The 14,038-nt window shown below is 52.0% G+C and overlaps 1 protein-coding gene across 2 annotated transcripts in view; it reads left to right on the top strand.

Moving 5' to 3' along the window:
* RPTOR (regulatory associated protein of MTOR complex 1) overlaps positions 1–14,038 on the top strand; it is a 108,928-nt gene that overhangs the window by 39,895 nt on the left and 54,995 nt on the right. For both annotated transcript variants that reach the window (XM_071451539.1, XM_071451538.1), the window contains exons 8-11: positions 1,929–2,029; positions 2,903–3,047; positions 10,214–10,289; positions 12,307–12,408. In XM_071451539.1, the coding sequence (XP_071307640.1) occupies positions 1,929–2,029; positions 2,903–3,047; positions 10,214–10,289; positions 12,307–12,408 (424 nt within the window). The remainder of the gene's footprint in view (positions 1–1,928; positions 2,030–2,902; positions 3,048–10,213; positions 10,290–12,306; positions 12,409–14,038) is intronic.

The following is a 14,038-nucleotide window of genomic DNA, read 5'->3' as shown; positions in this document are numbered from 1 at the left end:
AGGAATGGTCTGTGGCATTCCTGGGGTTTTCAGCCTGGGGCCATAGTGCAGAAGGAGGGAATTCTAAACAAAAACCCCCGAGAAGGGGAAAGCAACCAAAGCCTTGAGAGCTGTTCCTGCTCCTGTGGGGCTGCTCAGGAGGGTCTGTGGCTGTGCCTGGGCCCCAGCTCAGGTCTCTGTCCCTGGGGCTGGTGACAAAGGGCCCCTCTGGATGTCACCACGTGGGGAAGGTCCTGCTGTGGCAGGAGCAGAGCCTGCTCCAGGCTGTTGTGCACCAGCACCACATCCATAAAAGTCACCACGAATAACAAACGTGAAACTAAAATTAATGTTTGTTTCCACTTGAAGCATTATCAAATGTCAGGGGCTGGAAATTGCTCATGTTTTAATGTCTGTTTATTATTTATAGTGCAAGATGATAATTCATGGTTTGCCTTTGCACCTGGCTTTGGCAGTTCCAGCCCCTTGTGGAAATCTCAGTGGAAGGTGTCAGAGGGGCGGTTTCTGTGTCCCAGGGGTGGTTTCTGTGTCCCAGAGGGGTGGTTTCTGTGTCCCAGAGGGGTGGTTTCTGTGCCCCAAGGGTGGTTTCTGTGTCCCAGAGGGGCGGTTTCTGTGTCCCAGAGGGGCGGTTTCTGTGCCCCAGAGGGGTGGTTTCTGTGCCCCAGAGGGGTGGTTTCTGTGCCCCAGAGGGGTGGTTTCTGTGCCCCAGAGGGGTGGTTTCTGTGCCCCAGAGGGGTGGTTTCAGTGTCCCAGGGCTGGTTTCTGTGTCCCAGGGGTGGTTTCTGTGTCCCAGAGAGAGCTCCTGGCCCTGGTGTCAGGGCTGCTGTGCCCCAGAGCCCTGGGGTGCTGTGTCCCAGGAGTTTGCCCTGTGCTCTCTCTCAGGGGGGCTGTGCTGGAGGGGCTCCTGTGTGCCAGGGGCTCAGGCAGGGCAGGCAGAGCCTGTGGGCAGTGCACAGCCTGTGGGCAGAGGGAGGCTGTTGCTCCAGGGATGGTTTTCATGGCAACGCTGTGCTCACACCCGCACTCTCTGCAGCGCTGCCTCCCTGCCTTTGTCTTCCTCAGAGCTTCCCCACCCCAGGCATGGCACACCTGGATCAGCCTGGGCTTTGGATGTGGGCCCCTCTCTGGGCACAGGGGCTCTGTGGCTCCTGTCTGAGCAGCTCTGGCCAGGCCCGGAGGTGTCACACAGAACCTTTGGGACTGGGAGAGACCTCTGAGATCACCGAGCCCAGCCTTGTCCCCAGCCCAGAGTGCCACATCCAGCCCTTCCTTGGGCAGGGATGGACGCTCCAAACCCCCCTGGCAGCTCCTGCCAAGGCCTGGCCGCCCTTTCCGTGGGGAAATTCTCCTGGATCCAAAGCTGCCGTGCCATTTGCCATCACAGGCTGCAAGGCAGAGTCTGGCTGGCTGGGGAGGCTCAGCAGGGATCCCCTTGCATCCCAGGGAAGCCCCCCTGGCTCGGGGAGCTGAGCTCTGCTGCAGAGGGTGTTCTGCAATGCAAATATTGACAGGGAATCCTCAGCAGAGCCTCCGTGGCCTCGCGTTCCCCGCGCTCGCTGCGGGGCTCCATTAGCAAACACTGCACAGAGATCTGTGCTTCTCCTCTGCTACCCAGACAGACAGGAATTTTGCATAAGATGGGAATTTCTGGCTGGTTTAGAACTGTGTGTATACATGGGAATGGTGCTGCTGCACGTGCCAGAGGAGTGAGTGGCCACAGAAAGGCTTCCTGTGTTGGTGCTGATACTTCTGATATTTAAAAGCTGTCACAGAAAGGGAATTGGGTTAGATTAGGAATAAATCCACAGGATGTCTTAGCACGTTGCTGCACGTTTCTGAAACTTCCTCATCCTGTTGCTGATACTTCTTCATGAGGACAAAGGCACAATAGCAGGGGTCTCATGAAGGGTTTTATCTCCCACTTGTAGGATTCCTGGGAGGCTGAACGACAGGAGAACCCCCCTGGGGGAGCTGAACTGGATCTTCACAGCCATCACAGACACCATTGCCTGGAACGTCCTGCCCAGAGGTGAGGCTGGGCCGGGGAGGGGGGTGAGGAGTCACATCCATGAGAGGCTGAAATGAGGAGAAAATTAAACTGGAAGACCAGATCAGGATGGAGCTGAAAGCTAGTTTGTTTTGTATTTGTTCTTTTTACCAGAGCATTGCAGAGACCTGATGATTAGAACCCAGAAAGGGTTTTTCTGTGCTAACACAATTGTTGTAGCTTGTATAATTCTCTTTCTTACTGAATTTGTACAGAGCAATCTGTTTTCTTCCAGCCTTGGTTAGTAGCATGAACAAAGGCTTTTTTCCCCCCTCTTTGCTGGTAAGGCAGTTTTGTTTCCCATGAGTAACTTCATCCCTCGTTTCTCCACCCCTGTTGTGCTCTGAATTGGTACTTCTGGAGCACAAGCAGCCAAATTTGTAAACAGTTCTCCAACCCTGCTCTTCCTAATGCTCACACAGCATCAATTCTTCTCTGCCCTGTAGAAGAGAGCACATTTGCTATCTTTTAGGATTCATTTTGGCTTCTCATGAGCACATCACACTGCCAGTTAACAGATGGATAGTTCTTGATTAAACAGTACACAGAGGTCCTGTTCTCCCTCAGTAATTTTCCAAAAACTTAGGATGAGCTGAAATGAGACACCAAAATGGGAATTTGATCCAGAAAAGGCAAAAAAGAGCCCAAGGTAGGAACTGTTTGACTGTTAATGTAGGATGGAGTAGCCATGGTGTCTGAGGGAGCTCTGCAGGCACAATTTCCCTTTCCTGGTTGTGGTCCCATCCCTGCAGAGCTGCTGGGGATTCCTCCTGACTGCAACGAAGCGTTCCCGTGGTTTTGTGTCCTGAGCCCTTTTCACACGATGCCCGTGCTGACTGCTGCCATCTCTCTCAGATCTGTTCCAGAAGCTCTTCCGGCAGGACCTGCTGGTGGCCAGCTTGTTCCGGAACTTTCTGCTGGCAGAGAGGATCATGAGGTCCTACAACTGCACGCCCGTGAGCAGCCCCAGGCTGCCCCCCACCTACATGCACGCCATGTGGTGAGTGCTGGGCTTCCCTGGGCCTGCAGGGCCACCCTGGGGTGGTGGCAGCTGTCCCTGCCCACGGGGACACGTCAGGGTCTCCTCCTGCCCACACCATGCCAAGGTTGCACCTGGATCTGTGCAGGGCTTGCCTGGGGCAGGACGGTGTTTGGGTTCCCCCCAGACCAAGGAAGGAATGTGGGTCTGACTCCATGTGCTCAGAAGGCTAATTCATTGGTTTATGATACTATATTATATTAAAGAATACTAGATATATATATCTAGTGTGTATATATATATATATCTATCTAGTATATATATATATATATATATATATATAAAATCTAGTATATATATATATAGTATATATATAGATATACAACATTATATTAAAGAATCATATTATTTCATGATACTATATTATATTAAAGAATACCATATATATACACTATATATAATGATATTATATTATATTCAATAATAATATTATTTTATGATACTATATTAAAGAATACTATTCTTTAATATATTATATTATATTATAGAATAGTATTCTTTAATCTAATATAGTATCATGAAATAATAAATAAAATAAAATAAACTATACTAAAGAATACAGAAAGGATACTTACAGAAGGATAAAAAGATAATAATGAAAACTCGTGACTCTCTCCAGAGTCCTGACACAGCTTGGCCCTGATTGGACAAAGAGTGAAAACAGCTCCCAGCAGAATGCAATGGAACAATCACCTGTGGGTGAACAATCTCCAAACACATTCCAGAGCAGCAAAACACAGGAGAAGCAAATGAGATCAAAATTGTTTTCCTTTTCTCTGAGGCTTCTCAGCTTCCCAGGAGACAATTTCTGGGCAAAGGGGTTTTCCAGAGAATGTGAATGTGGCAGGTTAGTCAGTGGATCAGGGTGGAACAGCTTTGGCAGCTAAAGCCCATCCCCAAAGCTGCTCCTGCTCTGGGATCCTGTAATTCTGCACAGTGATCCTGTAATTCTGTGCTGCAGGAGCTGCCCTCCAGCCCTGGCAGCTCTCACTCGAACACCACAGAAATGGCTCATCCTCTGCTTTGTTCTCCCCAGGGATTGTGTGGGGTGGGCAGGATCCTTAGCTTGTGTTGCTGCAGTAGGAGAAATTCCTGCTCCAGAGTTCCTCTACTTTTACTGTTGCTTTTAAAATGATTCACGGAAATGGAGGTGGCACAGTTATCAAAAAGCTCTTAAATGCAGTTCTGCCTATCAAACCAATGTCCCACAAGCAATTATAGTAAAAAAAAAATAATAATAATAACAGTAATAACCAAAATTCTGGCTTTTATTTTCTTGCTCACTGTGATCAATAGAGCAGCACCAAACAGGGCCAGGTACAGAGGGGGGCAGTGGCACTGAGGGGGTCCTGGGGGACAGAGCAGAGCCTTGCCAAAGGCTGAGGGAGTGACAGGTAAAGGCCCTGGGAGGCTCAGCCTGCACTTGCAGGAGCTTTTTAATGGGTTTGTTCCATACAGATGTGCAGGAAGGTGAGCACAGAGGGTGGTGATGAATGAGTGCAGCTCTGACAGCAGCTCTGAGGAGCTCAGATTCTCAGGGCAGCCTGGGACAGTGGCAGCTGTCCCTGCCATGGCATCAGCTGAGCCTTGAGGTCCCTTCCAATCCAAACATTCCATGATTCCATGGTTTCTGCAGGGAGTGGGGCCAGGCTGGCAGCAGGGAGCCCCAGGAGCCTTTGCAGGTGCAGCAAACACCGAGGAGGCATTTGCAGGTCCCACAGAGCTGCTTTAAATATTGAAATCCTGGAGGAAGCTGGGGAGCCTCTGGCTGGAACTGCCAGCAGCTGAACATTCTGAGTGCTGGGACATGCAGACAATGAACCCTGAGTGCTCTGGGTCAGCAGCTCCTGAGGAGCTTTGGGCATTTGTGACTGGGATGGGCTGCTCTGCCAGTGCCACCCAGGGCTGGCACAGCCAGGGCAGGCCAGGAAAAGCCACCCTGGTGACTCTGAGCTGCTGCTGGATGTGGCAGAGTTCCAGCCATCAGCTGCACTCTGCCAGTGCAGCGGGGTAGGACATGGTGCAGGAGTTTCAAAATTAAACCAGTAAATTTCTGGAGTTATTTATGGCTTGCTTTTTTGCCAGCATATTAAAAATCTATATTTTCTGTTCCTTATAGGGACATAATTCATTCTTATTGCCAGCCTATTAAAAGCCTGTGTTTCTGGTTTCCTGTGGGAATATGGCCTGACTTGAGTTGGTGTTGCCATCCATGAGCCACAGGAATGAAACTGGGAGCTCCTGGATCCCACTTTTTATCTCTCTCAGACTCACATGGCAGCACAGTGAGGTCTACAAACACATTTTCTTGGCTTGTAGTGTGGTTTTGGAGCAGAGTGGTGCTGGAAATTCCTTTGGGAAGCTGCAGGATGGTGCTGGACACACCTTTGTGAAGCCCCTCAGAGCACAGCACCTTTGCTGCTGCTTTGTAGGATTTACCAGAAGAAATTCCATAAGAACAGGACACAAAGAGCTCTTTTCCACGTGAATCCTCAACACTGGTGAGGTAGAGAGCAAGGGAGCAGGGAACTGACACACTTTATTCAGTGCCCTCCAAAAAACGTGCAGGTTGCAGCAAATCCAGCAAAGGGGAAAATTCCACTTTTGTCCGAGGTGGCTCAGTGGTTATTAGGAACTTTTAGTAAGGACAGATTTAGAAACTAATTTAGGGCTCCTTGAAATATTTTCTAAAAATAATTACTTGTCTATCACCTTTCACTCAGGAATTTCTAATGGATGTCTTTTCTGAAAGCTGCAGACCCATTTTACAGTTTGGGTGAGCTGGGTGATGGGTGAGGGCAGGGGAGTTGGCCACAGGGTGCTGCAAAGGATCAAACTCCAGCCAGGGGGTTGGGGGCCTCCTGTGGAACCCAGCTCTGTGGCTCTGATCCAGCAGGGTTTTCTGATGGGTGTTTTATCCAGACTTTCCCCAGAGTTTTGATCCCCAGGCATTATTTGGGGAGGAAGCCTGGCTGCTGTGACGAGGCCTGCACGTGGTGGGAGCAGCTCTGCAAACAGTCCCTCATCCTTGAGCTTCAGTTTTCACCTCCTGGATGATTCCCACTGCCCCCTCTGGGGCACCAAATCAACCTTTGCTTCGCCCATCTCTGCTGTGGAGGGGTCCCCAGGTGACATTGAGGGGAACACTCAGGGCTGGCTCTGAGCTGGCATCTGGCACAGCTGTAACACAGCTGCTGCAGGTGGGAGCTGCTCTGCCTTTTCAAAAACTCAGCCCTTCAAGCTGGTGTTCTGGCCAATTCATTTGGGAGTATCCTTTTCAGCAGGAACTTGAGGAAAAGTGAGGATTTCCCTTTTTTGAGGGGATGTTTGACCCAGGAGCTGTCAGACTCCTCCCTTCACCGAGCAGGGCAGTGTGCTTTGAGTCAGGAGAGCTGATCTCTGTGACTGTGCCCCTCAGACACAATCTGACACCTTATTTCTGCTTTTCCTGCTTTTCTTGGCTTGCTGAGCTGTGCTGCTCAGCCCCTTCCCCTGGGGCTGTGTCTGTGTGCTGCCCTCACTGCAGGGCCCTAATGCAGGATTAATATTAACATTAATATTAATATCCATTGATTGGCTGTGCTGTGCAGCTGAGAGTGGCTCTGTCTGTGGTGCCTGAGCACAGAGCTCTGTCAGCACCTTGATCTGTGCTGTGATGGATTAGTGTTTGTGCATTACTGCTGCTGCCAGCTGCTTTTATTCACGGCCTCTGAAAAGACCTAATAATGTGTTTGGAAATATTTCCTAACACAGGTCATATATTAAACCCCAAGTGCCTTAATTATGCTTTGGAAGAGCTACAACCCATCCCTAATAGAAACACCGTGGTGTGTTTGCAGGCCATGAAATTTGGGTTGAAAGGAGTCATAATGTACTGCAAATACAGGGAGCTGGAGATTGGGGCTGGAAACAAAACCATAATGCAGAGAGGCAATTACAGGTGGAGCAGGATGGATCAGGGCTGCCCAGCCATCCCTCAGGGAAATGAGGCTCCTGGAGCTGCACCCAAACACTCAGGGCTCTGCAAGAGCAAAATGATTGTTGGGAGAGGCATTTGGGGCTGTTGAAGGATTAGATTCGTTCAGATTACACTGTAACCTGATATTTTTTTGTGTCTGTGTGTTAGTCTTACCATCTCCAGGTCCCATTATCAGACTAGGAGACTTTGATGTGGGACAGAAATAGCAAAGCCTGTGCCCTAAGTCGTGGCTGGAGCAGGGGGATGTGCTGGGGGAAGGAAAGGATTTCAGACCTGTGCCAAATATTCACAGCAATAACCAGTTCATAAAAACAGCTGTGTCTGAGCAGCTGCCCAGCTGTGCCCTAAAGCAGCTTAGGGAGGTGGCAGGGTGGCTGCCACACAGGTGAGCTGGGGCTGGCACCTGGTGGGTGTCACACAGGGCATGGCTGGCACTGGGCTGCCAGAACTGATGGGGAATGTCCTGGCCAACAGACACAATGGGCTGGGAAAGATTTAATGGCTCCAGAAATGGGGCTCAGAAGGAGGAGCTGCCCCAGGGCTGAGGGGTGGCTTCAGCCTCCCTCCAGCTGCTCCTCCAGGCAGGGACACTCCTGTTCCTGGTGCCTGGGTGGTGCCAGGTAATACCCACCACTCCCAGGGGAAAAGAGAGTGTTAAATGACGTTAGGAATACATTATTAAAGAAAAGAACAGAGTTAAAAGCATTAGACATTGAGTCAGCCCAAAAATTTGAGTGTAAGAAAATCAGCCTCCAGGAGCTGCCAGCTAATGGGTACCCGTGGGTGCAGCCAGACAGGCTCTGCCTGGGCTGGGACTCTGCTCTCAGAAATCTCACATCCCCACTGCTCCTGGGGTTCCACTGCCTGGCTCTGGGTGGGTTTGGGCAGTGAACAGTCCTGGGCAGGGCTGGGTTTGTGCTCTCAGTGCTCCTGGGGTTCCACTGCCTGGCTCTGGGTGGGTTTGGGCCATGAACAGTCCCTGGGCAGGGCTGGGACTCTGCTCTCTCTGTTCATTGGGGTTCCACTGCCTGGCTCTGGGTGGGTTTGGGCAGTGAACAGTCCCTGGGCAGGGCTGGGACTCTGCTCTCTCTGTTCATTGGGGTTCCACTGCCTGGCTCTGGGTGGGTTTGGGCAGTGAACAGTCCTGGGCAGGGCTGGGTTTGTGCTCTCTCTGCTCCTGGGGTTCCACTGCCTGACTCTGGGTGGGTTTGGGCAGTGAACAGTCCTGGGCAGGGCTGGGTTTGTGCTCTCTCTGCTCCTGGGGTTTCACTGCCTGGCTCTGGGTGGGTTTGGGCCATGAACAGTCCCTGGGCAGGGCTGGGACTCTGCTCTCTCTGTTCATTGGGGTTCCACTGCCTGGGAGCTCATGGGTTTGGGCAATGAACAGTCCCTGGGCAGGGCTGGGACTCTCCCTTCTGTTCTTTGCTGAAGTCCAAACTTTGCAGCAGCTCTGGGAAGCAAAGAGGCAGCTGATGAGTTTGTGTTAAATTACTGAACATTCAGACAGTCCTGGTGTAGAGAAAGGGTACTGGGCTGAGGTGGGGTCCCTCCACACACCATTCCTGTTGCGGTGCTGCCTTGGCTTTGGGATAAGCAAAATCCCTTTTTTAAACGGAGTCAATCTTCCTGCTAAGGAGAGCTTTCATCTGTGTGCAATTACTTCAAGGTAATATTAAAAATAATCCTCTTTAACACCTTCCTTCATAGCAGAGCTCAGTTGAAGCCCTGGGTGTTTCACAGGGCTGTCACCTGTGGCTACATCAGTGTGTCACTGTCAGGGTGGAGGGCCTGGAGCTACTGGGAGAGAGCAGTGAGGAGGGAGCAGAGAAAGATGTGGAGCCCTTTGTGTCCCAAATGCAGTGAGAGCAAATCTTGCAGAGCACTTTGCAGACAGCAGTCTCTGCTGAGGGGGTGCTCTGATCTCTGCCTTTCATAAATCACTGGTGGGATGCAGCTCCTCCCATCCTGGGTCCCTGCTGCTCCCAAATTTATCTCTTGTTTGTGTGATGGGATTTAGGCAGCACATCCACGGCGTGCCCACCTTTCCTGTTCCCTCTGGGATATTAAAGCTGTCAGTCACTGCTCCTCCTCCTCCTCCCAGCCATCCCTGTTACCAGCTCTGTGCCACAGTTCTCCCTGCTCCTCCTCTCCCCACCCTCCGGGGTTTATTCCTTTCCCATTCATTGGTGGCTTGGTTTGAATCTTGTAATTATTGTAACATGAATTTAATGGCATTGTCTGTTCAGCCAGCACACTGAGTAACCTGTGTGTAACCTGTGTGGAGCCCTGAGGCTCTGAGGAGGGAGCACTGTTCCACTGGTTGGAAGCAGAGAAGTTTTACTTTGGTTGCTGGTGTCCCACGGGCTGGGAGGATTCGTGTTTTGCACAGACAGAACAGAACAGAAGCAGCACTTGGGGTGGTTTGGAAGGGCTGGAGAATCATTTCAGGGCTGCTCTGGAATGGCTGGAGAAGCAGTTGAAGTATGTGGCTTGAGCAGGGCCTCTTCCACAGCTGACATTAATCAACAGCCCTTGGTTGTGGAGAGCAGGAGGGTTAAGGTTTCATGTTGTGGTTTTTGTTCTGGAAGCTTGGGAAGGTTGGCAGAGGTTTGAGTGGTTTGGGTGATGTTGGCTGTGTGGCTCTTTCCAGCAGCCTGATTTTAGAAGCATCAAAAAGAGATTTCATTTTAATCTACTCCAATCTCTTTTTAAATTTTTTGTTTGTTCTTTCTGATAACACTTTAAAGCCTTTGAGATCTGACCTCACAGGGCTGCTTTGGGCATTTTTGTAGCAGTATTAGTGCTGCTTACCTAAAATGACTGTGAAGAGCTCAGCATCTTCATGTGCTGCTGCAGTGAGTGACCCTCAGAGTCCTTCTGTGGGCAGCCAAAATCAGAGCAGTTGTCTGTGCTCTCTGAGCCATTCTCCTGCATAGTAAAACACACCTCAAAGGCCCTGTGGGCTGACATTCTCCAGTGCTGCAGAAATTCCTTCAGGTGTTTTTCCCATTTCTCCCTGGAAACAGGGAAGATTGAGCACTCCTGAGCCAGCCAACACTGCCCACGTTCCTGGATGGTCAGGATTTCAGTTTCCCTTGCTGTTCCTGAGGATCCCCTGTGATGCCTTCTCTCCCCTCTCTCCCTGCAGGCAAGCCTGGGACCTTGCTGTTGACATCTGCCTCTCCCAGCTGCCCACCATCATCGAGGAGGGAACTGCCTTCAGGGTGAGTTGGGGGCTGTCCTGGCACGTGGGCACAGCTCCCTGCATCCCTGGCACCCAGCTCAGCTCAGCCCTGCTGCTGCTGCTGCACTTTGAGGGTTTGTGTTTGGGAAAAGCTGCAGATGGCTGGCACAGGCTGCCCCTGGAGGTTGGAGCACCCTGGCACAGGGTGGCACCGGAGGGGCTTTAAGGTCCCTTCCAAGCCAAACCATTCTGGAGTTCTGTGACTCTCCCTTTGAGGAACAGACTAAAATCAAGTTTAAGGCCTTCCCTGCTGCGTGATCCAGCCCCCAGGAAGCTCCTGGCAGCAGAAGCAATGTCTGAGACCTGGCTCAGAACATTCCACAGCTCTCCAACTTGGCCAGGGGCTGTTACCCAAAAGGGCCACAAGTTTTGAAATTAGAGGCCTAAATGTGAAAATTATCTCTTATTAGAGACCTTTTCAAATATAAAATAGAGTTTGAGGGTATGTCCAGAGAGTTCCCTTAAGCTCAGTGTTGTTAACAGGAGTCTCTGGGGTTTTTTCTGCTTTATTTATTCTCAGAAAAGTAAAATTTTTAATATCATGTTTAGTTTAAATTCCTTTATTCTTTTCTTGATATTCCTTTGACATTCCATGAAGTGAAACCTTTAAATAACAATTACTGTACAAGCTCAGGTCCCCGCTCCACCCTGATGTCTCTCTAATTTTCAGCAGCATTTTTGCAGTTTATTTATATTCCCAAACTTGCCCAGGTTTTCTGGCTGTAATTGCAGGCTGTCTGCAAAGCCCTGAGTGCAGCAGGAGAACTGTGGGCTCCTGCCAGGCTGGGGGCTGATGAGGATGCCCTGAGGCCTTTATCCTCCCACCCTCGCCTTCCTCACTCTGTGCTCTGCTTTAGAATGGAAAAAATACTATTTTTCTTCTCCTGCCTTACGTTCATTTTTACTTCCAGTCTCTAACAATGCCGTTGGAGGCTTTTTTATTAGTGTTAACCCTCAGCTGGGCATTCTCTGTCAAGCGAGCTGAAATTCAGGAGATTTCTGAGTGTTGTGGGGTGGGCAGAGGCACAGACTTGCTGGGATCAGGCAGGAGGTCACGAAGAAGAGTGGCCATTCTCAGCTGGAGATCGATTCAGGCTGGGCTGGGAGCAATTTCCAGGCTGCTTTTCAGGCCTGACAAATGGGGTTTGTTGTGGATTTGGGCTGGAATGGAGGCAGGCTCAGCCTCAGAGTGCAGCCAGGTGGTCAGGAGCAGGGCAGGGACAGTCCCTGTGGCCACTGTCAGCCTGGCAGGGCTGGGGAGAGGCACAGGGACCTGCTGGGGGCTGGCACTGCAGCCTGGCCTGGGCACAGCCCTGGGCACAGCCTGGGGCTGGGCTGTCTCTGCAGCACATCTCAAACCTCTCCTGGCATTCCCAGGCTGTTCCTGCCTGCCCAGACCTGGCAAACACAATAACCTGGTGGGGACGGGCCTGGGGGCTCCCAGTGCTCCCACAGGGATGGCTTTGGGCTGGGTTTCTCTCCCTGCTCCATCTCTTGCCTCCCTCCTTCCCCACTGATTGCTGTTTCTCTGTGGATTCCTGCTGGAAGCTGCTTTGGTCAGTGCATTCTCACCCTGTGTTTGCAGCACATCCTCGGGGTGATGGATGAGATAAGGAATTTGTTTTCATTGCACCTGGGCTGTGTGTCTGTGGACGGGGCAGAGCAGCTCTGAGTGCTGCTGCAGGAGTGAAATGGCCTCTGCAGAGCAGATAAATCCTCTGCTGCTCCATCTGCTGCTCTGGGCAGAGAGCAGCCAGCTTCCCCAGGACCTTCTGTGCTCACTTTTCCCCTTTCTCTACCCTTTCCTCCTTTTCCCCACCACATTTAAGGGATGTGTGTCTGCTCAGTCGTTGGGAAGGTTTTGTGCATTTAGAAAAGCCCAAGCAAACACGAGCCAGTTCCAAAGCACAGGGAACAGTGAGGCCCAGGGCTGGCAGAGCTCCTGCCTCCCCTCCCTGGTGTTTAACCCAGGCTGCTCTCCCTGTCTGCTCCCCCAGCACAGCCCCTTCTTCGCCGAGCAGCTCACGGCCTTCCAGGTGTGGCTGACCATGGGCGTGGAGAACCGCAACCCCCCGGAGCAGCTGCCCATCGTCCTGCAGGTCAGTGCTGGGCTCCTGTCAGTGCTGGGGGGGTCCTGTCAGGGGCTGGGGGGTCCCTGTCAGAGCCAGGGGGGTCCCTGTCAGTGCCACGGCTGTCCCTGCCTGTCCCAGGAATGTCCCTGTCACTCCCTGCCCATGCCAGGGGTGTCCCTGTCTCTCCCTCCCCATCCCAGGGGTGTCCTTGCCTCTCCCTGTCCATGCCATGAGTGGCCCTGTCTCTCCCTGCCTATGCCAGGGGGATCCATGCTTGTCCCAGGGGTGTCCCTGCTTCTCATTGCCTGTCCCAGGGGTGTCCCTGTCACTCCCTGTCCATCCTAGATGTGTCCCTGCCTGTCCCTGTCTGTGCCAGGAGTGTCCCTGCCTCTCCCTGCCCATGCCAAGGGTGTCCCTGTCTCTCCCTGTCTGTCCCTGCCTGTCCCAGGGGTGTCCCTGTCTCTCCCTGCCCCTGCCATGTGTCCCTGTCTCTCCTGCTCCCTCTCCTGCCCCCGGTGGCCTTTGGGAACACAAGTACCAGGGGCTTCTCCAGGGTAAATGAGAGCTGGTTGTGAGTTCACAGAGCCACGTGGATGGACCCACAGTGCTCTCTCCCTGGCCCATCCCGTGGCTCTGGTCCATGTCTGCCTCTCTCAGAGCAGCACATCTTCATTGTCCCTCCTCTGGCACCTCCTCTGTGTCCCAGCTCTGTCAGGCAGAGACTTTTATCTTGCCATTTTCAGAAAGTGGAAGTTACTGCAGCATAAATCGTTTGGAAATGTCTTTTATCCCTCTGGTACAGCCTGGGATGTGCTCCCTTTAATGTGGGGCTGGAGCCTTGCTGCAGGAGCACCCAGCCTGGGCTCTGCTGTGGGGCTGGAGCTCCCTTTAATGTGGGGCTGGAGCTCCCTTTAATGTGGGGCTGGAGCTCCCTTTAATGAGGGGCTGGATCCTGCTGCAGGGGCCCACAGCTCTGCACACCTGCAGCGTGGGGGACACTGCTCAGGTGAGGCAGAGCTCTCGTGTTGGAAGGAGAGGAAATGCAGGGGAGGCAGAACTTGGTGTTTCAGGTGATGTCCTATGGCAGGGCCAGGATTGCAGCTGTCATCTGGAGCCTGCTCTGGCCTCCCCTGCCCTGCAGTTTGTGCTGACAGAAATGCAAACCCCAGCCAGGGACCTGTGGGCAGCACAATTTAAAGCCTTTCTTTTAAAGGAATGTTCCTTGTACAGGGATCTGGGAGGAGACTCCCCTTCCCTGTCAGCTGGGCCTGTGACTGACAGCACCATCCAACTCTGCAAGACCAGATTTTAATTTCCTGAGTCTCCCAAGCCTTGAGAGATGAGGTGGATAAGCAGATGTGTGGTTTGTCTCTGTCACTGCCATGGAAGCAGGCAGGATTGTGCTCCAGCTCCAACTCTGCTGCTTTCCAAGGGATTGTTTGGCACCAGCAGGCTCTGCAGGAGCGTGACTGCAGTGGAACTGAGAGCTCACCTGGCACAGGAACCTGTGCTCCTGCCTGGAGCAAATCCGAGCTGGGACAGTGTAATTGTTGTTATAATTACAGCACATTAATTGTACAGTGCAGTAAGATGGGTTGGTAACAGGTCTGAGCATCCTGAGAAGCCAAGCCCAGCTGATCCAGGGCAGGAAGGGAGG

Source organism: Agelaius tricolor, unplaced genomic scaffold (assembly GCF_023055355.1).
Source record: "Agelaius tricolor isolate 1412-34295 unplaced genomic scaffold, bAgeTri1.0.p SCAF_32, whole genome shotgun sequence".
Classification (NCBI taxonomy): Eukaryota; Metazoa; Chordata; class Aves; order Passeriformes; family Icteridae; genus Agelaius; species Agelaius tricolor.
The sequence above is the reverse complement of the archived record's forward strand: the minus strand, read 5'-3'. Positions and strand labels throughout refer to the sequence as shown.